This window comes from Dicentrarchus labrax, unplaced genomic scaffold (assembly GCF_905237075.1).
Source record: "Dicentrarchus labrax unplaced genomic scaffold, dlabrax2021, whole genome shotgun sequence".
Taxonomy (NCBI): domain Eukaryota; kingdom Metazoa; phylum Chordata; class Actinopteri; family Moronidae; genus Dicentrarchus; species Dicentrarchus labrax.
In genome coordinates, this window is record NW_026136701.1 from 696,274 (window position 1) to 723,065 (window position 26,792).

Sequence of the window (26,792 nt, forward strand, 5' to 3'; positions counted from 1 at the left end):
AGGTGTTTAGTCCAGGGAGAACTAGTGAGCCATGTATTGTATTGTATAAGATAATTATTGTGTTATATGTGTGTACAGCTCCAGGATCAGTGTGATGTTTCCTGTCTTTTGTTCACAACAGTCACATAATCCTTGTTTGCACAGTGGTCAGTACATAGATCACGTCACACTTGTATGTTCACCTTGACTTTGCTCTCATACAGAGACAGCAACCTTTGTCTATACTACACACACAGACACACACACACACACACATACAGCATGCAATGTATATGCCCATACGTTGCGCATTGCTGGCAGCGAATGATGATGTGGGAAAGTTCATGTAACCTCTTAGTTTGGTCTGGATGTCTAGTTAAAGGTCAACATGCAGCTCTTCATCTGACACACCATCTGACACACTCCTTCTACTAAGAAATGATTGCAGTGGCCCAGGTTCAATTCCAGTCTTTGCTACATGTTGTCCTCCCTCTTCCCCCCTTTCCTGTTTTTTTTAAAGTTCCCCTGGAGTCAGAAATCAGTGTTTCGTCTTGTTCCTACAGTGTGGTGTGTGAATGCTGTATATGTGGAGTTTGATACTAGAAGGATGTTTTCACATTCATCTGCTGAAAGTGAAAAGTTTCTCTGTGCTCATTGAAAATCTGATTTTAAGGGGCGGGGCCTACCAGTAGGATTAGTGACATCATCCTGGTCCAGTATGCAACTCGTACAGTGTGATGTAGAAACCTGAAGCCACCAGTGCACATCCACTGAGAATGGACTTTACAGTTAAGTAGGAGACATCTTGTGTCCAGCAGGAAAACTGAAGAAAAGAATATATTGCAGATTCAGAGATTCTGGGCTTTTCAATGAGGAAGAAGGGGCAGATCTATTTAATCTCATCTCACTCTCTCACAATGAAAAAACATATCAGACATACATTATTGTTCCAAGCTGATTATTTGTATATATGTCTTAATACATGACTGGAGGTGATCTAAAAGAGCCCCAAAAATAATTTTAAAAAGTTCAGAATCTAGAATACATCTTTTAGAAAGTTCCATACTAAAAATGTAGCTTTTAAAAATGTCTTTTTAACAGAAAGGGTAAGTTTGCTCAGGTAGCCCAGAAGGCCAGCCATGTGCAACTATAATTTTGAAAGTGATTGTTCAAAACTGAAATACTGAAAATACACCAGCACCAGAAGCACATTTGTTCAAAATTGCTTATTTTTTGCACAATGTACCCTTACTGCTTTTACCCAGCTTGGATGTGTTTGGCTTTTAGTCACACCAGACTTTGCTTTTCACACCACTGCATGTCCTGCTGTATTGAGGACATATTCATACCTGTGCAATGAAGACCTTGATGTTATAGATGACATTCAATTAGTAGGGAAACCAGGTCAGATCCCCCTGTAAAGATGCCACCTGGTTCCCTGTCTCACATTCACGATACACACACACACACACACACAAATACACACACAGGTGGGAAAGATTTTTCCCTCTCCAGGGTGCGATCAAAAATCTGTCAAGTGCGACTCAACATTTTCAGTGGTCGCACTGGTGCACCTGAAATTTAACAGATCTGATCAAATGACAGGTGCATGGCAGCCTCCCACAAAATTCTGTATAGCTGTACCAAATAGATAAAATATCCTAAACATTAAATATAAAATTAAAATAATATAGTTAAAAATAATTATATTTCTTTGATTAATTGCTTTGTTCTTGCTAACAGCTTACATTCTCTTCATTCATTCTCTAGGTCAATCTCTTTCTTTCTCTCTCTCCAATTTTTAATCGTGTGTTTACAAACACCAACAAATCACGTTATTCAAATTGAGGATTTTGTCTTTTTTTTAGGGTTTTGACGACATAAAATATGATATCAGACATTCAAAGCTTCATTCAAATACCTCAATAGAAGCTTCAAATGTAGAAAATTGACATTTGGTACAGCTTTTGTGAGTTATTTGAGTTTAATTTATTTAATTTATTTTTTCCGTTTATCAGACACTTTCCAGTGAGAAACATGCATGTTTGACCTAAATGGAATGAAACTATATAATGGAATTATATAGTATAATTGGAACCACCTGTGTTTACTGTTCTATTTCTTGTCAAAATGGCTCCTGTGAAAAAGGTCTATTGGATGCACCTAATTTATATGCCAGTGTACCAGTGACAACAATGTAAAATGTTCAGGTCTGGAGCCCTGAATTGATCCCAATTAGAGTAAGCAGTAGGCCTACAGCTAGAGGTTATTATAATCATGTCAATACAAATCAAGCAAACATTTTATGAGTAACAGTTTGGGTTTGTAAGCCTACCTACATTTGCTTTTTAGTTAGTTTGAGTTAAATCACGTTGTATTTTTTGCCTTGTATGGACCTTTAGTAATAATTCAATTCAATTCAATTTTATTTGTATAGCCCCAATTCATAACAGAAGTTATCTCAGGACACTATTAGGACAATAATCAATTTCTTGTATTTGTGAGCAGACATTGAATAACTTCCCACAAGAGAAGCGTCCTGGAAACCACCGCCTGAGACACCTGTTTGATTGGTCTGTGTGCTTGGAACACGATTGGTTGATGAGGTCGATGCGGAATGAACGTGGCTCCTCCACAGACAGGCACGTTTATGCAGCGTCACCTGCGTCAAGTCAGAAGGAACGAGGCGACGGAAAAGGAGTAGCGAGTTGGCCGTACCTTCAACATTAAAGCACAAACCATCTTCTATGGAGAATGTGAGAGAGTAGTGGAGGATGAACATTGTAATAAAACAGTTTTTACTCATTGTGGATTAGCTGCTTCCTACATGTTAATTGTTCTCAATGGCCACGTAGGCTAATATTGCAAATTGTTGGTCAGGAACGATTTTACTTTAAAAGTTAGGGCCGGAAATGTAGAAATTCTACTTGAACATGAATGAACCCTGTCAGTGTTGATAGAGGAGTAACTTGTGCTGAGATATTAACTATGTACAGAAAAGTAGCCAGTTCATAACATCGTGTACGCGTCTACTGCCAGCCAGTGCAGCTTATTCTCCTCTCCAGGTAAGACAAACCGCTTGCTAGACGATCAGCATATGCCTTTAGCCCCGATACAGTACGGACCACCAAACCCCTCTGAGAAATATAGGAATTTAATTTTGACTTGGGAACTGGCTGAACATACTGTCATACTGAATATGATGAAGTACATAGAACAATTTGACTTGAATCACCTCACAAATCGGCAAACCCAATACACCAAGCACTACGGAATAGAATATAATTGTATTTAAATTCTTGTTCACTTGTCATTCTCACAAAGTTACATAACCGGGGGCTTGTATGCAATGTTAAATAATCGTGAGATATTACAACTACTGTGGTTGCTGTGCAACTGTCTGTCTGTCTGTCTGTGTGTGTCTCTCTCTCTCTCTCTCTCTCTCTCTCTCTCTCTCTCACACACACACACACAATTCAAATTCAAATTCAAAATTCAATTCAATTCAAAATGGCTTTATTGGCATGAAAGTTTAAAATATATATATATATTGCCAAAGCAAAGCAACAAAATACAATAAGTCGAAATATTCAGTCAATACACAATATGAAAGATATATACATTATGAATATTATATTAGTTATATACAGTGTGTGTGTGTGTGTGTCTGTGTGTGCACGTGTGCCTTGATCACTCTCTGTCCCTCAGGTTGTGGCATGTTAATATATACCGGGCAGCAAGGTGTGCCCGTTCTCCTCCTCCGAGGAGTATTTTTAATTTGGAGAGGTCGTTCAGCTCTTTGAAATCTGGAACCAAAGAGCTGAACTTGTTCAAATACATTTTTCTCGTGTCTTTTAATTTTGTACATTGTAGGAGAAAGTGCATCTCTGTCTCAACCTCACCTGTCGAACAGTGACCACATTTTCTGTTTTCTTTTGGTTGCCATGATTTTTTGTGTCTTCCTGTTTGGATTGGCGGTTTGTGGTCACTGAGCCTGTACTTGGTTAGGATCTGTCTCTGCTTTCTATCTCTGACAGTAGAGAGATATTCTGCTCATTCATAATCTCTTTTAAGGGCAAGATAACATTCCAATCTACTTTGGCTTTTAGTTGTTTCTTCCCAATGGTCCAGATAGCTTTCTTTACATTGTGCTATCATTTGCTTTACTCTGATTACAGTTTGTAGAGCAGTGTTGTTGTGAGGCTGGTCAGAGTGTGTCTGAGAGGGGGCAGTTAGCCTCAGTACCAACTGACATAGGGGACTCTTTTCTGGGCTCAGCTCTTGGGTTTGGAGGGCTTTGGAGTGGAGGGTGTCTCTGGGGCTGGATTTCAGGTGGTTAAAAAAGTTGAGTGTTCTCTTCTGAATGTTAATTATCAGTGGGTATCTGCCTAATTCTGCTCTACATGCATTTGTTGGTGTGTTTCTGTGTACGTGTAAAATGTATCTGCAGAATTCTGCATGTAGAGATTCTGTTGGATGTTTGTCCCAACGGGTAAAGCTCTGATGACTGAGTGGACCCCATACTTCACTACCGTACAGCGCAATGGGCTGGATGACACTATCAAATATTTTAAGCCAGATTTTTATTGGAATATGGAAATTATAAAATGTTCTCTTAATTGCATATAGAGCTCTTCGAGCTTTTTCTATTAGTGCATTCACTGCCATGTTGAAACTCCCTGATGCTGTTATGGTTATACCAAGGTAGGTATAACTCATGCTGTGTTCAATGACATGATTACTGATGGTAAATTGGTGTTTGTTCTCATGACACCTGGGGCGTTTTTGAAAGATCATGACATTGGTTTTCTTCATGTTTACTGCCAGGGCCCAGTTCTGACAGTACTTTTCTACTACGTCCAGCTGTAGCTGTAGTCCTTGTTCAGTAGGAGACAGTAGAACAAGGTCATCAGCATAAAACAGAGACTTCACCTCTCCATCTAGGAGGGAGAGGCCCGGAGCAGCACATTTATCTAACTCAACAGCCAGTTCATTTATATACACATTAAATAAAGTCGGACTTAGATTGCAACCCTGCCGAACGCCTCTTCTCTGGGGGAAGAAATCAGTTAGTTTGTCTCCAATTTTAACAGCACACATGTTTTCCAAATACATTGATTTAACCAGATCATACATTTTGCCACCATTTTACCACAGTTTAAAAGTCTGTAATAGAGCCCTTCATGCCAAATAGAGTCGAAAGCTTTCTTGAAATCAATAAAGCAGGTGAATATTTTTCCATTCTTAGTTTGTTGTACATGTTTGTTGATTATATATTATATTATATATTATTCTCACTCTCTCTCTCTCTCTCTCTCTCTCTCTCTCTCTCTCTCTCTCTCTCTCTCACCCCAACTGGTCGGGGCAGACGACCACCCACCTAGAGCCGAAGGATCTGTCCTAGGTTTCTGCCTCTGAAAGGCAGTTTTTCCTTCCCCCGTCGCCAAGGTCTTGCTCATGGTGGTACTGTTGGGTCTCTGTAAATAATGTTATAAGGAGTGTAAAAAAGTGAAAAGTGTCCTGAGATAACTTCTGTTATGCATTGGCGCTATACAAATAAAACTGAATTGAACTGAATTGAATATTATGGAAATAACGTTAATCGATTCGTTTTACATGTGTACCTTGGGTTGTGCAGCTAAATACAAACTGATGAGTTCTACCTTTTTGCTGCTTTACCAGTGTGTCAGTAGATGATTGTTAGCTAGACTAGTGGTTCACAAAGTGGTCACTGAGGGGGTTCCAGGGGTTCCAGGGGTCCCCAGCAAAAAGGGGAATCATTTTCACTATAATTCCATCCATAAGTACACAGTGACAGAGTTACTATTTTAGTCATGGATTTCATTCACTCTCTTAAATAAAAATAGTGCCTGACTGATGTGAATGTTTGAGCTAGAGTGAAAATAGACTAATATGACTATTTCAGTTCAGAAATCAGAAGGCTGCTTTCTTAAACAAATAACTTTGTTAAAGAATATTTAAGTTGAATATTCCAACATGTTAAATAAGTTTGTCAACTAGAGCTTCTTCCTTCTGTCTTACTCTGTGCTACTTGCCTATTGTAAATCACAGCACACTTTGCTGGATAATGTAAGTTAATGCCTGCTATTTAACAGGCACATTATTCAGGTAGTAAGATGGCTGCATAAGCGGCTAATAATTATAAAAACTGTATAATTAAAAATGGATGTAGTCTCTGTGACGTCACCCATAGGTTTGTGAGGGCCCTTGTGAAGCTCAGTGTGGTCGGCAGTCCTGACTCCGCCCTCTCCCGGCTAATCCAAAAATGAGCAAAGAGGTGGATTGTGGGTGGAGCTGAGGCGGGCTGAATGAAGCCTGGTTCCTGAAAACAGCTGCCTGTGACAGTACCCACTTGTCACTCAAAGCCGCTACTCCCTTAGTTATGCATGACTTTAAGCCTAATATAATATATATTTTAAACAGGTGAAATCTCACCCCCCCGTACAGTTGTCATGAAAGGAGAAATTAGCTATAGAGACCAAAAGTGTTTTTTGTACCAGGCTGTAAACATTTTTACATGGGTCCTTATGGAGATTGACTCACTTCTGTAGCCAACCTCAAATGGCTGTTAGTGGAACTGCAGTTTTGGTCATTTCATGTTGGTTTCATTTGCAGCCATGGAGAGGTTACAGCTGCACTCTTCATCCTCAGTTAAATACCAGTGCATTTGCTAATATGCAAACAAATAGAGTTGTAGACTGGGAGACATTAACCACTGAGCCCCCATGCAGCCCATGTGTCAGTATAACTGTTTGTCTGTCTGTCCTCTTAGGTTATCAATATGGCCTCATGGATTATTCAGATGAGTGTGATGGTGCTCTCTGTCAGCAGCAGCCAGGGCAAGAGGGACAAGGTACTCTACTGTTCTGGTAAGTTACCAGTGCTTTGACTGAATGATTTGACTAAATGAAATATTTCAGAAACACTTGAATTGCAGTCCCTTCTGCTGGAGGGTAGCAAAAGTATGTGACCATTTCTCTCCATTACTTTATTTAGCTTAGACTTTTATCCAAAGTGACTTACAGTAAGTGCATTCAACTGGAATGAGTTTTTAGTCAGCAGCAGAATGTGTGTAGAGCATGATTTTGATGAGCAGGAGTAGCTGGGCCCCCCTTATAGGGAAGGAGTTGCAGATCTAAACAGTTTTCCTAAAATGTTTTCCCACTGCATTTTCACCCATTTCCGCCCTGGACATTACATTTAATTTTTTTATACCATCGTTTCTGACATTAAATGAAAAATCTGTTGTTTGATTCTCCAAAATCATTGCTCTGGTCTTGGGATTGGGTGCACTGACAGTACAGAGTTCAGTAGTGTGTGCAGATTCTAAAAGTTAATTTATCCCATATTTCGAAGTCATACTGTAAGCAGCTTTACCAAATATGTCTGTTATATGCAAAGTATATACAGTAGAACTGAGTTAAACCGGAAAGTAGCTCTGGAAGATCTAATGGATGTATACAGTTTACTGTTTGTGTAAATTCTGGCGCTCAAAGAAGATAAAACTTTATTTATCCTGACGGAATTGTGATTAAGTGATTAGCACTGTCGTCTCACAGCAATGCAGTTGTGGGTCGCTGACTGCTGGGGAGCCTTTCTGTGGCTGTGGAGTTTGTGGCTGGAGCTTTCTGTGTGGAGTTTGCATGTTCTTCCTGTGTCCGGGTAGGTTTCTCCCAGGTGCTCCAGCTTCTTCCCACAAGTCCAAAGACAGGCAGGTTAATTGGTGACTCTAAACTGTAGATGTGAATGTGAGCAGACATTGTTGTTTGTCTCTATGTGTCAGTCAATTCAATTCCTTTCAATTCAATTGAGAAGAGAGAAGGAAAGAGACAGAGTCAAATGTGCACAACAACAGTAGTAACAACTATACTAATAGAAATGACTGACGATGATGATGACGATGACAGCCACAACAATGGGGGAGGATGGACAATAATAATAGTAACTATTAATTAAAGCTGCAAGCAGCATTGAACGGGACCTCGCAGCCGGCGCGCGTCGGGGTGTGCTGCGGCCACGTCACGTGCCGTCGTAACATATAGTGGACCCCTAGAAAATGAGTCTACGTGCGGACCAGCTCAAAATCGCAACGCAGCGCTTGCTTCCTGTTGCCAGTAGATGGCACTATCACTATATCTGAATATTGTCATATAGACGTTTATTCATGTCCTCTAAACAGGACACCAGGGCTGTTTTTTTGAAAGTTTGTAGGGGGCACTATCGAGACATTTTGACGCAACCATGTGCGAGACCCAGATGAAATGTAAAATGCTGCCATGTGGGACATGTGCCAAGTTTCATGAGTTGTTGAGCCTGTTTAGCCCCCGCAAAAACGATCAAATGTTAAAACAAGGTGATGCTCGCCGCATCGCTACTGCATCACGGTTCAATAAAAATTCATAAGATTCAAGGGTCTTCTGACTAAATTTCAGCAAGATGTGGTCCGTCTGCTAGGAGAAATACATAAAAGTGCAATAAATTCCACCACAAGGTGGCGCTACAACTTTTACTGAATTCTATCACATAGATGTGTTCAGGGCGGGACTCTTACCAGACAAGTGAAGTTTGGTGCCGATTAGACTATGTACACTAAAGTTCCCGCAAATTCATGTGCGTCCACGTTTGACGCCACACCGTGCCACGCCCTTCAACTCACCACATTTATCAGATATCCTCAACAATATGGTTTGCATTTTCTGACCATATTTTAGCTGGAGTAGAACATGAAAGTATAAAACGTTATATTTTCTGTTGCCAGTAGGGGGCGCTATGACTATATCTGAATATTGGCATGTAGATGTGTTCAGGGCGGGACTCTTATCAGACATGTGAAGTTTCGATGAGATCGGATCATGTACGCTGAAGTTATGACAACTTAATTTTTCATGGCAAGTCCTTGAAATTGGACGCCACATCACGGGCAAGTGGTTTGACGAACAGTCATAAATAGCACGACTTTTAATCGTGATGGTGTTTACATCTTGCTGACTACAAATTTGAAGTCGAGCTGATAAATTCCCTGGGAGATGTTTGTTAAAATACAAAGCCAAAAATCGCCAGAAATGACAGCTAAATCCAAAATGGCCGACTTCCTGTTTGGTTTGGGATATGGCGCCCACTGGCTTTTTTGTGCGGCAGGATAAGAACTATCCAATTTTTATGCATATCGGTCAAAGGGCCCGGGGTGGTACAGTGTATGGGCCCCTGAGGGGCCATTTTGCCATGCTCATAGTGGACCCCTAGAAAATGAGACATTTTTCGCCACGAATGACATGTGCGCCGCGTTTCATGAGTTTTCAAGCATGGGAAAGCTTCCAAATATGCGTTCGTTTGGGAGGAATAATAATAATTCCTTCAATTACGATAGGGCCTTCGCACGGTCAGTGCTCGGGTCCTAATAATATCAGTAATATTAGCAATGGGAGTCAAGCAGGACCATGGCAGGAGGCTCCACCAGGATCCATGAGAACCTGCGAGACGAGAAAGCACAAAAACTCCGGGGAAGAAGTGAAGTTAGTAACATGCATTAATGGGACATGAATGAGTGCAGAAAGATAGGGAGATTAAGGAAGGAGCTCAGTGCATCATGGGAAATCCCGCCGGCAGTCATGTTATGAACCGGCAACCTGTCCCAATGTCAGCTGGGATCAGTTTCAGCCCTCTGCAAACTTGCGAAGGATAAGTAGTTAAAGATAATGGACTGAAAATGGATGGAAATCGTTGTGCAGCAATTGCAGTAAAAAGTAGTAAATAATGCAAATATAGACAGTTGTTAAAATAGAAAAAATAGATAAAATATCACAATGGCAATAAATATTACATGTTACCAGTAAGGATCAAAACAAGACCTCTATATATCTGGGCTGTATGGTCAGCAGTAGTCTCTATTATGTTAGTTCCTGGATATTAAATGTTCATCTGCAATTTTCGGTGGTGTGCTCTTAAGGCTTAAAGTTATTTCTTTGTGATAGCACAGAACTAATAAAATAAAGGAAATAAAGGTCTGCACAACAGCATCAGCAAAATACGATTATTTATTTTCCATACATAAATCATATTCATTCAACTTAGTTTTACTCCATATTTTTCCCGTGGTTATCATGCCCCCCCTGCAGTGCTCTATGCCTCACCTGTTGCGCTGCCCCATAGTTTGGGAACGTTTGGACTAGCAAGAGCTGATGAGTAACAATAAATTGGGGTGTAATATGCCAAAAAAACTGTCTCCATTCAGTAGTTTGTCCACCATAGAGCACTGACAAGTTGTAAAATGCCCCACTCTACATCACTCATTCCCAGAGACTGGGAATGTGTGGGGGATTTTATTTATGTCCCAATTAAATCAGAAATCAGAATTTCTTCCTCCTGTTAAATACACATATTTTTTCCTCCTGCTTAATGCATTCAAATTGTCTTGTTTATAAATAAAGACTGTAAGAAGGAGATAAGGTCTCCAAATTACCAATACTGTAAGTAAAAAATGAAAGCCTGTTACTAAAAGCATTTATTTTGTCTCATTTATAAAGCACTTAAAATGTGTATTATTTTACTGGGGATGAAGTTGTGATTTATCAAACATGTATCTCTTCAAAATGGCTGCTTTAAATATGCCCTGTTGCAGAAATAGCAGTAAAACTGCTCTGGAACATTCATTTATGCACAAATATTCTCCGTCTCATTTTTAATTGGGTCACCATGGTGTGTCATTTTTAAAAAAAGAAAAAAAGTTTGGGGAACACTGTTCTACATATCTTGGTCACAGTGCTTTAATAACCTTTGAGAGATACTTACACAAAAGCTTATGTTATGTGTTTATATTGTAAATTTGCCAATGTATTATTGGATGTTCAATAGATGTTTATCCCAAGCAAGCATGGTAAAGCTTTAGACTAGTTTATGTGTGTCTTAACTCTTGTTCCTAATGAGAAAGAAAGGGTATGGTTTATTAACAGTGGCATGCTCAGTGCTGGACATGTAGAACTCTTTCATTACCAAGAATTACCTTTTGAATAACTCTTCATTTAATGTTCCGTTAATTCCTGTCAGTGAGCTGCACATCCTTTCCCCTTTTTTCCAAGCATGCAAGGCGATTGTGGATGAACTGAACTACTCAATCAGTCAGGTGGACCCAAAGAAAACCATCAACGTTGGCAGCTTTAGACTCAACCCTGATGGAACCATGGAGGACAAAAAGGTAAAGATGTTCTTACCTTACCACCCATCTGTCTGCAATGTGTTTAAGTATATGCTCATCCACTGTTTGGTTGTTGGTTCATAGAGAAGTAGCCCTTGGCTAGCTTCTGTTCCACATGAACTCCCATGAGGCTAGAATGCTCTGCCACAACAGGACCCAATACAGGAGCCCCTAAGGATAAAACACATACAAGAAAGAAAATAACAACAAAGGGAAGAACACACTACATATCCACAACTGCTGCAAATACCAAAAAATAATAATGTGCAGCAAGAGAAAGAAAGAGTGGTCAGAATGACATACGTGGTTTATACTATGTTAGCATACAGTAGATCTTTGGTTTGGTTTCTAGCCTTATGGTAGCATTGCTTTTCAGTGCATTTGGTACAGATATAGATCAACTCTTCTTTTACCATGTGTTTATCTACTACATATCTCGTTAGTTATTCAATACATTGATATACAGTGACGGCTGGTGGAGATTTTGGGTGGGGGGGCTAACAAATGCATTACACTCATCAATACGTCACACAGCAGCAAAAGTAGCAACAACATTGTATACTTTGTTATAGCAAGTGCTCTACGCAACACTGGGGAGACATACCCAAAAGAATGACCTGATGCCAAAACAAAATCTCTCTCTCTCTCTCTCTCTCTCTCTCTCTCTCTCTCTCTCTCTCTCTCTCTCTCTCCTCTGTACACATCAGCACATGTCAATTGCGCTACAACTACATTATAGAAAAGTACCAGCAACAATTTGCACCATGTACCAGAAATAAATCTATAAAACCAAAGCAAAAATAATTATTTGTAGAAGAGAGAGTTGTTTCAGAGCTTGGGCATACCTTATTTAAAACGCCGCTCACATCGATGGCCTTTCTGTGATGCAAACAGGTTAATCACCATGTCAAACTCCACAGTGCTGTACCTCACCATCAGCTCACCTTTCAGTTTCTCCCTGCAGATCATTGAGTAATGTGCACATGCAAAGACAACAAGTGCCTTGCTTTCTCAAAGCGCACTGTGCGGCTACTGACACATTATCAGCATCCTGCGCGGCGTTACAGTGGCTGCAGCTGTGTCCGCATCTGGATGTGGCTGATTGTCATCTGTGGTCAGCAGTTCAGATATGAAGCAGGAAAAATTCTCCAGGCCCTGTCTCGTTTTGAGTCTGTGGTGATAGACGTGTACTTTGCAACCTGTGTGTTTGACAGGTGATTGGCTAATTGACTGTCTAAAAAAGAGAACTGGTCCCCGCTGGAGTGAATTAAGATTAATCGGACCCCCGCAGGGCAAGCTTGTGTCCCCACAAAATGTAATACAGTCCACAATCCGTGATAGTGAAAGCCTGTTTTTCTTTACCAGCTCCTTGTGTCTCTGTACAGGATGCGGTGACCCTCATTAAGCTGTCAGGCGATGTTCACTTTACCCAGCGATGGCAACTTTTGTACTCATTGTACTGTAGCTACTGCGCTGTGATTGGTCGACGGTCAGCCTTTGGGCTGAATGAATTTAGCTCAAATGGGCAGCATATGAAGGGGGCGTGTCATGACACCTGTCAATCAAAAGTGAATGGAAGCTTACGCTACTGTGCTTGGGCTGAATACATTTAGCCCATTCACAGGAAAAAAACCAAGCTAAATCATATATCCGGGGTTTTTTCTGTCACTGTTAAGTGTTGTTGCTGCTCTAGGTTCTACCAAAATTCAAAACAATATGTTCTAAGGTTTTTAATAATAGTTTTTCATCTTTACTGTAAAAGGTAGGGGGGACTTAGCCCTGTTAGCCCATATATACCAGCCGTCCCTGTTGATATATTGAATTAGTTTTTTTGGTAACATAACACTATAACACTATAGCAGTGTGACTGGTAATATTTTGCCATGGCAGGTTGCCACAGCAAAATAATTTTGCAATATACTGGGTTTGTTACTCTACCTGTGTTACAAACTGTGTGGAGTTTGAAAGATATCTGGTGTTGCTGTGGCTGTATGTGTGCAAGGCTGTGTGAGCACAGGTTATTGTTTCTGGTCTAATGAGGTCACGTCCCGCTGGAACCTGGTCATCCTCTATTGCCCAGGGAGCAGGCTATCATGAGATTTCCAGCCCTGCTATTGATTTCCTGGCTTTAATCCCAGTTTAGAGTGCCACTGATAGCTGAACTGATAGGTGTGTGCAAGCAAGACTAAAGGATTGAATAGAAGGTCAGTCTACAGGTTTATCTCAATAACTGCTGTTTGGTAGAGTTGGGACACTGACTCACTCCGTACAACCCTACTTGGCAAGTTCACCACATGGACATATCAAGAAGAACTGGTTACAGCTTTGGGGGCGAGGTCTGTTCATTTCTATGGAAATTGTTCAGTGGGCATGAAGCCAAAAGAGTTAAACAAATTACATTATTACCTCATGATGTGGAGACTTCTACCAGCTGAGCTGTTAACTTCTGGTTTAGCCTGCTGGAAATAAAATGCTTTAATTTTGCAGGGGTGTTGAAGCAGAAAACAATTGTCTCCACTGTGTTTCACAATGTAAGTTTATGGGGAAAGTATTTTTGGGCCAGTGTGCAGCCCGTGACGAACGCCATTGCTGTAAGTACACTGCCTGGCCACAGTGTCAAATTGGCTACAAAGCCTGGTCGCTCTTCCTGAGGGCTTGCTTCACCATCATCAGTTTTCTAGACAACAACAACCAGCTAACACATTGACAAGTTGCATAGCATGTAGCTGTCACTGCATGCTGCTCAAAACACCTAACAACCCACTCAACTAAATAATCATCCTCAGCTACCTCACCTTAGCAAGCAACAAAGCATACACTTCTGTAAGGCTGCAACTGCTGATTATGTTCATTATCGATCTTTCATTCATGTAATTTTCTAGATAAATTGATTAGTTGTTTGGTCCATAAAATCTTCCCAAAAGCCCAAGGTGACCTCCTCAAATCCACAAATGTCTTGTGTTTTCCACAACCGAAAACTTTTCAGTTTACTGTCATAGAGGACTGAAGAAAACAGAAAATATTAAATTGTTATTACTGCCTTAGCCACTAAATAAACTAGTCAACAAACAACATGTTAAGCTAACTGGCACGCTAACCTATCAAATACAATTCCCTTTGGTTTTGGGAGGGTTGAAGGGTAAATGACACCAACAAACAGCCAAAACTCCACACGGCATAAAGATGTCCCACTTATCTCTCTATGACAACTGTATCAGACACAGTTGACCTCCAGCCCTTATGTTAGAATTATTGTTAGTGCCCATGATGGATGCTGCATTTATGTGATCCAGATAGAAGATCCAAGTATCCTTCATGGTGCTGTTAATGTTGCTATCTGTGTCATTCTTTGCTTCGCAATAAGCAGTTGTCTAAAGGTGGATTCATTTAGATATAAATGCTAATTACTCTTACTGTGCCCCCTGTGGGTCCTGCTTGCATTTCATTTAGATTGCCCCCTAGCTCTCTCTCTCTCTCTCTCTCTCTCTCTCTCTCTCTCTCTCTCTCTCTGTGTGTGTGTGTGTGTGTGTGTGTGTGTGTGTGTGTGTGTGTGTGTGTGTGTGTGTGTGTGTGTGTGTGTGTGTGTGTGTGTGTGTGTGTGTGTGTGTGAGAGAGAGAGAGAGATTTTTAAAGAAAAGGCTGTATGTTTGCAGTAAACTCATACACTAACATACTGCTACATACTGCTTGACACTTATGTAATGATATACAGACTGCTCTATGGGGCAAATGTCAGAACAGCTAATAAGTGCTGCAGCTAATGATTATTTTCACTATTGATGATCCTGTCGATTATTTCCTCGATTGGTTGATTCGTTTTTTTAATGTCAGAAAATGGGGAAAAATGTTGGTCACTGTTTCCCAAAGTCCAAGGTAACATCCTCAAATGACTTGTTGTGTCCACGGCCCAAAGATATTCTGTTTACTGTAGACCTGGAGCAGTGGTTCTCAGCCTGGAGGACGCAAGATACTTCCCAAATGGTTGTGGAGAATAGAAAGGACTTATTGTGGCAAGCAGCGTAGAATGAGAGACAGTAAGCAGCTATCAGTGATTTCATTACTTTAATGACATATTTGCTTACATTATCGCAATGTATTACAATATATTTCATCGTAACCCCCCTAACCTGACACGTATTGGTGCAGTGTGTAATATTTAGGAGGATCTATTGTCAGAAATGGACTGTATTATTCAGAGGTATCAATTCATTAGTGTATAATCACCTGAAAATAAGAACCATTGTGTTGTTATTACCTTAGGTAGAGATGTTTTTATCTACAGAGGGAGTGGGTCCTTTTCTAGGGAGGCATGTTGAACCACCATGTTTCTACAGTTTGTGTATTTGCGGTCACTGTTGTTTCTCCTACACATTTGTAAGGCGTATAGTATTGAGTTGGTTGCAATATTCAACTTTACCACTAGATGTCGCTAAATCCTACACACTTGACCTTTAAATGTGTAAAGTCAGTTCTGGAACCAAATATACAAGAACAAATATTAATTTATGTATGCCCTTAATTACAGTCTTTCTAGAGCCCCCATTTTAATGTTGTTTTTTAATATAAGAATTACTCATGGTTGTGCAACTTGGCAACTTAACCCTGTTTTTCCTTCAGACTTTTCCAGAAAAATGTATTTCTTCATATTGGTCTAAAATATTTTCTCCAACTCCCTGTTGGACAGACATCCTGATTTATTCCTCTAACAGTGAAACTTTCATCATGCATCAGTACAACCCAGATCAGTTTCTTTGTGTTATCATGTTATAGTCACCAGGCCAGGATAGTATGGTTCCTCCAGAGATGAGCTCCTCCTTTGCCCTTAGCTGACACTAACCTCCACCTGTTGCATTGTTTGGTCAATCAAATGTTACTGAGCCACAGAAGAAGCCAAACCTTGATCCCATGCCCTCCCAGCTCCCTCCTTTTCAGCAGCTTTTGACCTGGTGTGAATCGGAGAGGGAGGGATGTCACAGCTTAGATGCCATCAGTGAGGAGGATTTGCAGGTTTTAAGTCTCTGCTCTTTGGCCTCCTCACAGTAGGACTTCCTGGGGGCATGGGGCTGCTCTGTGGCACAAAAGTTAAAACTGCCTGCTGCAACAATGACACATTTAAGGCCTCCAAAGACATTGAACTTAGTTGGAGCGGCGAGCTGATCTCATAGTGACCGGTGGGAAGTCATGCATTGAGAATGAGAGGATGCACAATGGCATGCTGACACAGTGACACATAATATCATGGCCCACAAATGTGACTGAGTGAAGTGACATGCAGTTTACTGATTAGAAAAACAAATCCAGAATCCAGGTTTTGCATTTTCTCTCTGATGGGTTCTTAAAGGTTTAACATTCTGAGAAATGTATGTTCTTACTGAGAGTGAGATAATAGGATTGCTATCAGAAGCATGTATGTGTGATAAGTGTGGAGCTGGAGCAGGATGTGGTTAACTTTGCTTAGCATAAAGACTTGAAGTAATTAGTTTTTATTTTTAGTCTAGTTATTTTCTTTTTACATTTTTGCCTTTATTGGACAGTTGATAGAACAGACAGCCAGGAAACATGCAACAGGCCTCTGCATAAACATAAATGAAAATAGAAAAATAAAATAAACACTTGGCTTCAAGGGTTATGTCCTAGGACTCATAGTGAACAAGCCTGTGAGGGTCATGTCCTTCTTATCTTTGCACTGTATATACTGTCATATCCACCTACCCCATGTACATAAAGGTACCTGCACGTAAAATATTTATTTCAGCATCCTTTGCACTCTTCTGTTTATTTATACTATTAATCTGTGTTTGTACATTGAGAGCAACGTAAAACCGGATTCAAATTCCTTGTACGTGCACACATACCTGGCCAATAAAAGGGATTCTGATTCTGACTATTGGGGGAACAATGTGAGTCTATGTACCATAGATATAAAATAGAACTAGATAGCAAACCTCAAGATGGAAAGCTGAAAGCTGCCCATTTAGATTACCAGGTATAAAATTACCCAGATCTTCTGCATATGCGTATGCTTTGTTATAGAACACAGACTTACGCCAGCCGAGTTGCTAATTTCCAGTTTAGCCCTCCACTAACTTGAACTAGGATAAAATGATTTAATCATGCGGCTTTTCTACACTTTCCAAATGTTATAGGGCGTCAGTGTGTAGGGACTTGGCTTGGGAACCGGAGGGTCGCCGGTTCAAGTCCCACAGACCACAAAATATGGAGTGTGGTAGCTGGAGAGGTGCCAGTTTCACCTCCTATGCACTGCCGAGGTGCCCTTGAGCAAGGCACCTAACCCCAAGCCTGCTCATCGGGCCCATCACTCCACCATCTTTCTCCCTGTTGCATGTCCACAAGTGTGTATTTCAGCCTGTGTGTGTGTGTGTGTGTGTGTGTGTGTGTGTGTGTGTGTGTTTGTGTTTGTGTTTGTGTTTGTGTTGTGTGTGTGTGTGTGTGTGTGTGTGTGTGTGTGTGTATAAAAAAAAAAGAGTGAAAAGAACAATTTTCCCTCGGGGATTAATAAAGTAAATCTTCTTCTTTTTATTGGACAAAATTGATCAGATCAGTGAAACGTGTCATTTTGTGAGGGTTGTGACACATTTTTTATACAGTTTTACAGCCACAATGTAAGTTTATGGGAAAAAAGTATTTTTGTGTGTGTATTACATGGTGACATTAGCTTCAAAGCCCTGCGATCTTTCTGGGGGCTTGGCGCATGCACCAAAAAGCTTTTCTAGCTTCTTGGTTATGCAGCCCACTGAATATGCACAGTAGTGTTCCTCCTGCTGGTCCCGCTTCCGAGTTCCCGCTCGGGCCATAGACTTTACATTGTGATGACATCATTGCCTTTCTCGTCTCAAGGAAAGTGGACTAAGACACTGGATTTATTTCTTCATTGGCAACGGTGTGTCCAGTAGCGTGGGTTGTCTTTGTGAACAGATTAACCAAACAAGGCAAACGTGAGCTTTAGAGGTGTTGGTAGGTGTAATTTTAAACTTGGGAGGGTGTACAGAGGATCACACTGTTCCTCAAGATCCCAATGGCTAGAAACAAGGGCAACAAGGGCACAAATAACCAGAGGTGGCGTTAGACTTGGTTGAAAAATGTTGTCATAAACTATTATTATCGTCATTTTTAAAATATTTTTAATCATAATGACACATTACGAGACATTGTCAGTTAGACCATGTGGTCATGCATGTGAGATCAAATATAAGACGAGACTATTAGACATTAGCTAATTAATATGCACACTTGCCACCAAGTGGACATACCATATTATGGTAACCCGACCCTAAACTCCCCCTAAAACTGACATTTTTTGTCCTTGACTGCGCCAGGCTAGCAGTTTCCATGTGCTTCAAGTATTTATGCTAAACCACAGCTGCCAAAAGTGGCTAAGGGTGGCCTGCTATGATACCATTGGGCATGCCAGATGTTTCTAGCTAAAAAACAATTAAAACATTATAATATTTATGTTGTTTTACTTTTTGTAATATAAAATGCTTTCTAAATATGAAGGATCCCTGACAATTAAATATTTTTGTGTGTTTTTGTGTAGTAAGTCAGTCAATTATGGAAACCGTGGACCATTTTGTATATTAACAGTACAATAAGTGTTTGCTTTTGGCCTGTGGCCCACCATTAAGTGTTAGTTTTGGCCCTCTAACGGTAAACTATTGTGCATTCTGCTGCTAAACTAAGCTTACCATGTCCTGACTCTGAAATTGATATCAATCCCTCTGCTTTTAAACTCTGTGTCAGGCCTCACCTGTTCTCCATCCTCTTCCAAATTGCAAACATTAACCAGCTCTAGGCTACGATTTAATTCTATTCAAAGGATGCATATCATTTACAGTCAGAATACCCAGCTAATCACAAAATCGCTTCAATATTTCCCTCTTGTCATAATGAAGTGATTATTATTATTGTTATCATCAAACCTTTATGGTGTACATTCTTATTCACTTGTCTATACTTTAAATGGCACAATGGACAAAATGACATTTCAGCTTCTCCTTCCACTGCTTTGATGACAATATTATTATTATTATTATTATTATTATTATTATTATTATTATTATTATTATTATTAATTTATGGGTATTCGCTGGCCCATATCACCAGGACAATGAAATTGAAAGGCTGCTGTCCACAGCATTGCAATAATGGCTCCCTGTCCAATGGGAATTGAATGGAGGATAGCATCCCTGAGAAGCCTATTCTCTGGCCCGACCGGCCACTTCCCCCCACCACCACCGCCCCATTCTTCAAACAACGCTGTGACTGACAGCTCCCTTTCACACGGCTCCGACTGGCAAGGAAAGGGTTTAATTCCAAACCATTTTGTAGCATGGCATGATAATGACTCAAACCCAAGCCCACGGGCTGAGATGGGCCAACATAGTGTTATTGTGGGGCAGGGGGAGCTTTTTTTTTTTTTTTTTAATGGGTTTAGGATAATATTGAGGATTTAGTTTGAGTTTAAGTTTCAAACTCAGTTTTATCAAATTCAATATAATGAGAAAAACCTATATGGTTTGATCATAGATCAAGAATATAACTTGATCTGAACTTTGATCTGTTCCGCTGACAGCTCTAGTACCAGCTGTCTTATAAAAATGATGTATTGTTATAGATAAAATTAGCTTCAGTGTGGTCAGTTGCCACATGCAAATTCTACTTACATGACAATAATAATAATAATATATGATATATATGATAATAATAAATTCCTGAAAGGGGTTATTTATTTCATCATCATCATTTATGCACCAATGCACCAAGACAAAGTCCTCGTATGTGTAAAAACTTACATGGCAATAAACCTAATTCTAATTCTGATTCAGATTTTCCCTTTGAGTACTTTTTACTTTGGATACTCAATATGAACATGTTGCTGATAACAACAGAGTACTTTTCCACTGCAGATTGCAGTATTGAGTATATGTACACAAGTAGACATTATTTAAAGATTGGAGACCCAGTCAACAATGAAATGATATCACATTCATAAATGAATATTAGATGAGATTGACATCTAAACAAACACCAACTATAGTCTCATGGTTACCAGGTTATGTGGTTGAAAGCTTGAGTAAAGGTTTGTGGAGCTAAGATGATAAGCTGGTTGATTGACACAAAAATGTTACTCTGGCTTAATTGTGTAAGTAACTTTTGTGCACAAATGATTAGATTTTTGGATTTTCGACTGTTGGTTGGTGCAAATTTTCTGACATTTTTTAAACCAGAAACACAAATATCCGTCCCACAAATACACATGTGTAGACCAGATGTAATCGCTAATTTCTCACATTCAGTGGATGAAATGTCACCACTGGTGTCAAAGTCATCACAAGCAGATTTTGATTGATAGGTGAACCTCATCGTCATTGGCCCGCCTGACCTACATCTCTCTGTGCTCACCCTCCAACCTTTGGCCCCGTGCTGTAACACATTCTGTTGACCAGCCAACTTCTTTCCTCCACAGCACAACAGTGTTGTCAAGCTCAAGGGATCTTCTGCTGAATGAATCAGAAGTTAAAGAGGTGGGGTCGACCTTAAAGACAGAGGGATTAGATTGCTTCAATTTATTTATTTTTTACTGTGAAGTTTTGTTGAGCAGAGGAAGAGCAGAAGCAGGGAACGCAAAGGAAGGATTTGCTGGAAAACAGATGGCGAAGAGGCCCTTTGTCACTTTCTGACATCTTGTGTGTGTGTGTGTGTGTGTGTGTGTGTGTGTGTGTGTGTGTGTGTGTGTGTGTGTGTGTGTGTGTGTGTGTGTGTGTGTGTGTGTGTGTGTGTGTGTGTGTGTGTGTGTGTGTGTGTGTGTGTGTGTGTAATGTAATCAGTAGGTTTGGCCCGGAAGGGAACACAGCCACAGAAAAGAGACAAAAGGGGTCAGGGAATAATATATCTACATTGTTACAAAATTATGCTTCAAGATGCCCTTCAACCTTCCCCTCTGTGTCCCTCCCCCACCTCCGCCCTGACACCTTTTGACCAAAGAAGACAAGGAAGATTTCCTCCTTTGATCATTGGAGGATGGAGGGGGAATGAATGGTCCAAAAGGAAGCAGCAGAAGCAGTGCGGGGGCTTAGAAGATGAGCTGTTTACCCTGCACTTGGCTTCTGTTGAGGCCTCCTGCTTCTTCCATCTCCTCCACCAACCCCATCCTTCTCAGTAAACCAACCCCCCTTCGTCCCCTTTCGCCCTTTTCACCGCCCCATCCTCGCCCCCTCACCTCCTGGGCGTCACCCCTGTCACCCGATTTCCTTCCAGGGATGGTGGGAGCAAGGCGTTGCACCTGTCTTGACCCGTCTAGACACCACCACCTCGCTGTTTTGTACTCAAAGAAGGGGACAGGAAGAGGATGGTGGACTATGGATGGAGAGGTGGGGAGGGTATGCGCGCAGGTTAAAAGTCAGAGTTGAGGGTGACTTTTGTTAGTGAGGATGGAGAAAACACAGCGGAAACAAGAGGTCACCATGCTGACCTGCACAGAGCCCTGTGGTGTAACACAGCTGACAGTGGGGCAACCCAGACTCTGAGGAGGATTGTCAACAGCAAAGTGGCTTATAAAGAGATTTTTTTCCCTCATCATGAGTTATCCTTGTGTTGTTTGGTTTCCATGGCATTGACACAGGTGCTCAGATTTGGAAGTTTAATTTAATATATTTTTAGGTTAATTTTATTTCCCCCCCCCCCCCATTTTTACAGCTTGAACTACCATGTGTTCACCCAACCTTCACTTTGAGTTAGTACTGGAAAATAAGAGGAATGTCATGTGACGAAAGATCTAGGCCAGACTGCAGCCCGGGGCACCAGCCATCAAACAGTTCAACGTCTCGTGTCCCGTGTTCTCCTCCTCTCTCTTGCTTGTGTGGCCAGGTACCTCTTGCTCGCTCAGAGACTCACCTCAGCGAACTCCTGGATGGGGTGTGCAACAGCATGACCGACTACGCCCTCCACGTGGACCCCAACACCCAGCTCAAACAGTACATGAGGTTTGCTCCCAGGAGCAGCGGGACCACCGGGGACTTTCCTGACTTTAAGAACTTCCAGTTCAACGGACCTGAGGCATCCAACGCCCTGAAATTTGCGGTGAGTGCAAAAGTGCATAATTCAACTATAGAATTGACTGTATTTGTAATAGCATTGTAATCTGTAATGATAACTGTGGACTAATTTAGTGAACTCTGTAGGCATTGGCAGACCACGACCGGGTTAAACCGGCTTAATCCCTAATTACGTTTGTGTGTAAGGTCCTTCTCAGTCCTTCTAAGTTCTTAGTAACTATTGGCTGTCATTTACTGAACTGGGTTGCTTAATTAAAATGGAAGGCATGTATTTGCTGGTATTGGTTGCTAGGAAACATTTGTATCACTGTCCAATCAAAAGCAATCAACTGTGCAAACAGGAAGTATTGCAAGGTTCTCGTAATGCTACTGTAAGACATTATATCATAACATTCAGTTCTATTGAAGCCTTTGGGAGATTATCCAAAGATGATTATAGATATATATAAAACAACATGTTGATGTTGATTTTGTTCACAATATTTATCCTCAGCTATTTTAAAATTTCCCACATTGTGCATTTTAATTTGACTCACCACGAGCCCTGTAAAGTGTGCTTAGCCTCCCATAGGCTTCAATAGAATTGGCACCAAACCGCATTAGAAGGTTGGTGTTGTGATGTAATGAGGCTTCCTCCTTTTCTAGTTCCCTTGCTGTGAGATAGCTTCCAAATATAACTGTTTTAGGAAGCTAGAAAGGTTTTGTCCGTGTGTGTGTGTGGTGTGTGTGTGTGTGTGTGTGTGTGTGTGTGTGTGTGTTTATTTTATTAATATTATTGATGCAGTTTGCAGTAAGACAGAAGTATCTGTTTATGGTAACCTAACCAACCTTATTTTAATTGTTATTGGCATAACATTATTTAATATGAAGTTCACTATAGTGTCTTGTTTTTGTAAAAAGTAATTTAAAATCTTCCCAGTTCATGTCATCATTAACCATTTAAGACCCAAGCCTAAATGTGTTAAGAAAAAAGTTTTTGACTAGAATATAATTTTTATTTATTTATTTTACAAACTCGGCTTTTAATTTATGTCAGTTACTGAACTTAAGTATAGAATTTAATTTATGCTATTAATGTATGCTGTTTAACTATGTGTTAAGATGGAAAAACACATACATACATACATATCTATACAAACAACACATATCTATATAATTTAACAAATACTTTACTTTTGGTCTCTGTCTGTAGTTTTAGTGCCCACTTCTGTAATTTTTTGTGTCTTTTTCCTGATATTTACTGTTGGTGATAGTCAGAGTGTACTTACATGGACAAGTATTGTCCTCCTTACGTGTCATGGTGTGTCCTGACACGGAGCACACCTGGCAACACATGCCGACATTTCCATCCAGTTTCAGATGAGCTACGTTACCACATCGCTCTCTTACCTCTTAAACTAAATGTGTCATATTTTAGCAAGCTAGTTTTGTCCATTGGTTCAGTCAGTAGGTATAAATATGTATTAATCTCTATAGCAGTACCAGTTGGGATTTAGTGGTGTGTAAATGTCCACCCAGTAAACTCTTGGGTTGTAACTAGTCTACAAATGAAAGCTAGCAGCTGCTAGCTCTGCCACATTCAAGTCAAGAGTGACTTGAATACAACCTGTGTTTTACATAATGTTATGCCAATCTTGTATTTGTGCTGTATGTGACAATGTCAATATAACATTCTAGTATAATACATACGCTGTCTATATGGCCAGGTTTCCCTAGTAAAAGAGGTCGTCCACCTCTGCCTATATTAAGGATTCAGGATTCCGTGTTTTTCCAGCTAGAATCTGATCCTGGTGCTCAGTTCGTTTAATATACTAGAGCTAAAATTCACATTACAAGTATGTTAAGATCAAAATTCTCTCCAGGACTTCCTGCCGAAACCAATCTGGTCTAGAATCAGTGGTTGAAGGAAATATCCCAGTGAATCTGAAGAGTTGTGGTTCAGCAATGTGACCATCGGCTTGTCAAAATGGTAGTTTGGCACACAGAGGAGAAACATGGTCACCGCCCTGCAAACGGCGTGCCCGCCATTGTGCAAAAAGACAACGTGTGTGTGTGTGTGTTGTGTATGCATGGCCGAGCCGCCTCAGCTCTGTCAAGTCTTTCTTCTGTGCCTGTGTTTTTCTCTCAGTGTGAGACGGTGGTGGAGGAGCTGGAGGATGATATCATCTATCTGTTCAGCCGGGACACAGAGCATGTGCACGAGGAGTTATGCAACAGAGTCTCAGGTACCATGGCTTCTTCACATGCTCTCTACCGCAGATCTGGTTGTGTTACGTTTGCCTCCCCTTCCTTTCACGCAGCATATCAGCCCTCACATCGAGTGGAATCAATTAGAGCAAAGGCTCTGCGTTGTAGAAAAAAAGCTTCAGAAATCCATGGAGAATTTAAGCTGAATAAATGAATCCAAAGATTGTGTTTCTGTCCTAACAATAACAATATCATGTTTCATCTAAACATCTTATATTGCTTGCTGTTCGCTGTTGGGCTTCCAGAGCCTTATGTAACAGCACGGATGAGAGAGAGGCCATTTTGTTAGAATATCTGAATCAGCTAAAAATTATTGTTTATTACAAAGGAAAATAACACTGAGATGGCTCTACAATACTGCTCCAGGCCGAGTCTTAAGAGTGTGTTAATAGTGTGTCACACAAACTCACAACCGAGTGCAAAATAGTCCCCTCTTCAACAGCAAATTAAATTCATCAACCTCAGCACACTTGCTTATACTTTGTCTCTGTTTTTGATTTCAGACTACTGTAAAGACAGCAGTCACACAAACAAGGAGTTATAGTGTCATTTCACATTTCCACTGGACAAAGGTGGAACCAGCTTTGTTTGAGGCCTTCAACAGAATCAGTTTTTAACCAATAATTGACAATATTTTGAAATAAATAAAAAGAACAAATCTTGATAAAACCATATTGTGCGCATTAGTTTTTGTTTGGCTTGAAACCAATGCTCCTGCACACCGCTTGCTCATGTCAGACCAGATTTTTGTGTTGTTAGCTGCTAGCTCTTATTAGTTTTCTGAACAGTGACTGCTTCTTGGTCTGACAAACCATAATCAGACCTACAAACCGAGCACATTAATGAAGCAATGGCAGTCATTGCATGCTTTCAGTCAGTGTGAATCTATAGCTAGCAGGAAATTTAGCATTCTGCATAGAGCTGTGACAATTAGTCAACTAATCCATTTATCAGTAGAAATAATATTTTCTGGTTTCAGCTTCAAATGCTTTTCTCTGTTTTCTATCTGAATATCTTTGGGTTTTCGGGTGTTGAGTCTGACAAAAAGAGTTGAGTTCAAGTTTTTGTTAGGCTCTGCAAACAGCTATGTAACTATACGATAAATCAATTAATTTAAATTAAAATAAAATATAGAAATTAATTGATAATATATTGTTATGTGCTGCCATAATTATACACCTGTTTGTTAGTTCACATCAATTTGTGTTATTTCACTCATTATTATAAATATAGTAATTCAGTCCGTGGTCATGCAAGGTCAAAGCATCACTTTTGAAAACTGTATCTCTCTGCTACTCTCTAAAGGGCTACTACAGAGTACATAGAGGAACAGAAACGGTTCAGTGTCTTCTCATACAAACTAGCAGGTGTGCAGACTGGAGCAACAATCCATTGTCTGATTGGACCAGATATAGCGGCAGCTGGTTGATGATTGGCCAGAACGCTGTGCACTGATATGCTAAAGAATGCATGTTCACAGGGGACGTATGTTACTCAATCTCCTCTCAGTATATTCACATAGTACTACAATGTCTATATGCTTGGTTGAGTTTATTAGGTTGTAGTAAACCTGCAAAATCAAAAAGAAAACAAACTATTATTTTCACAAAAAAATGAAAGGCCAATGGAATACGGCTTTACAGTAAAATGTTGTTGAAACTGCAATATGGCCAAGTGCAATGTATATGTAGAAGTACTGTAGTACTAGTCTAGTAGTAGTAGTAGTAGTCTGTACTGTAGTACAGAGATGCCCTAAACTACAAATATTGTCCTCCAGATTCTAGTTTTTTTCAGTAAAAATCGAAATTGTGATGCAATAATGATCATTCCCACTAATCATGAATCGTATTGCAATCATAATATCTATCAAATTGCAGTATTTTATTTTAATATATCATGCAGCCCTACGTTGGAACCATAATGGTTCTGTACAACATACTGACAGTCAGGGGTCTGTAGATGTTCAAATTTAAGCATTACTTCCCTTCCTGTGAATTCACTTTATTTTGACATACATGAAGCTCACTAAACACATCTTGAAGGCTTATAAGAGATTACCTGTCTGGTCAGTATGTGTCATTTCTCACCAGAATGAAAATAACAAGGACTTCTGTCACACAGCGCAGTCGAAAAGTTGTTAAGATGGAGCAGTACAGTGTTTCTCAAACTTTATACACACATACCACCTCAGAAAATATCAGGCTCTCAAAGTACCAAAATTATGACTGTCTTAACTACTACTAAAATCCAGCAGTGTTGGCCTACCCTATTCAACTACT

At 40.2% G+C, this 26,792-nt stretch overlaps 2 protein-coding genes across 4 annotated transcripts in view; one reads left to right on the forward strand and one right to left on the reverse strand.

The window, feature by feature from the left end:
- si:ch211-207d6.2 (sickle tail protein homolog) overlaps positions 1–26,792 on the reverse strand; it is a 286,466-nt gene that overhangs the window by 110,128 nt on the left and 149,546 nt on the right. The window lies entirely within an intron of this gene.
- On the forward strand, positions 2,888–25,185 carry cnpy1 (canopy FGF signaling regulator 1). Of its 3 annotated transcripts, none has more exons than XM_051412010.1 (7): positions 2,895–3,044; positions 5,348–5,442; positions 6,773–6,869; positions 11,076–11,191; positions 22,079–22,291; positions 24,395–24,491; positions 25,017–25,185. In XM_051412010.1, the coding sequence occupies exons 2-7, from the start codon at positions 5,437–5,439 to the stop codon at positions 25,055–25,057; spliced, it is 570 nt and encodes a 189-aa protein (XP_051267970.1). In that variant the 5' UTR covers positions 2,895–3,044; positions 5,348–5,436; the 3' UTR covers positions 25,058–25,185. The 3 variants fall into 3 exon arrangements, with proteins under 3 accessions (XP_051267980.1, XP_051267970.1, XP_051267989.1); XM_051412029.1 differs by having other exon boundaries at positions 5,348–5,427; XM_051412020.1 differs by lacking the exon at positions 5,348–5,442 and having other exon boundaries at positions 2,888–3,044.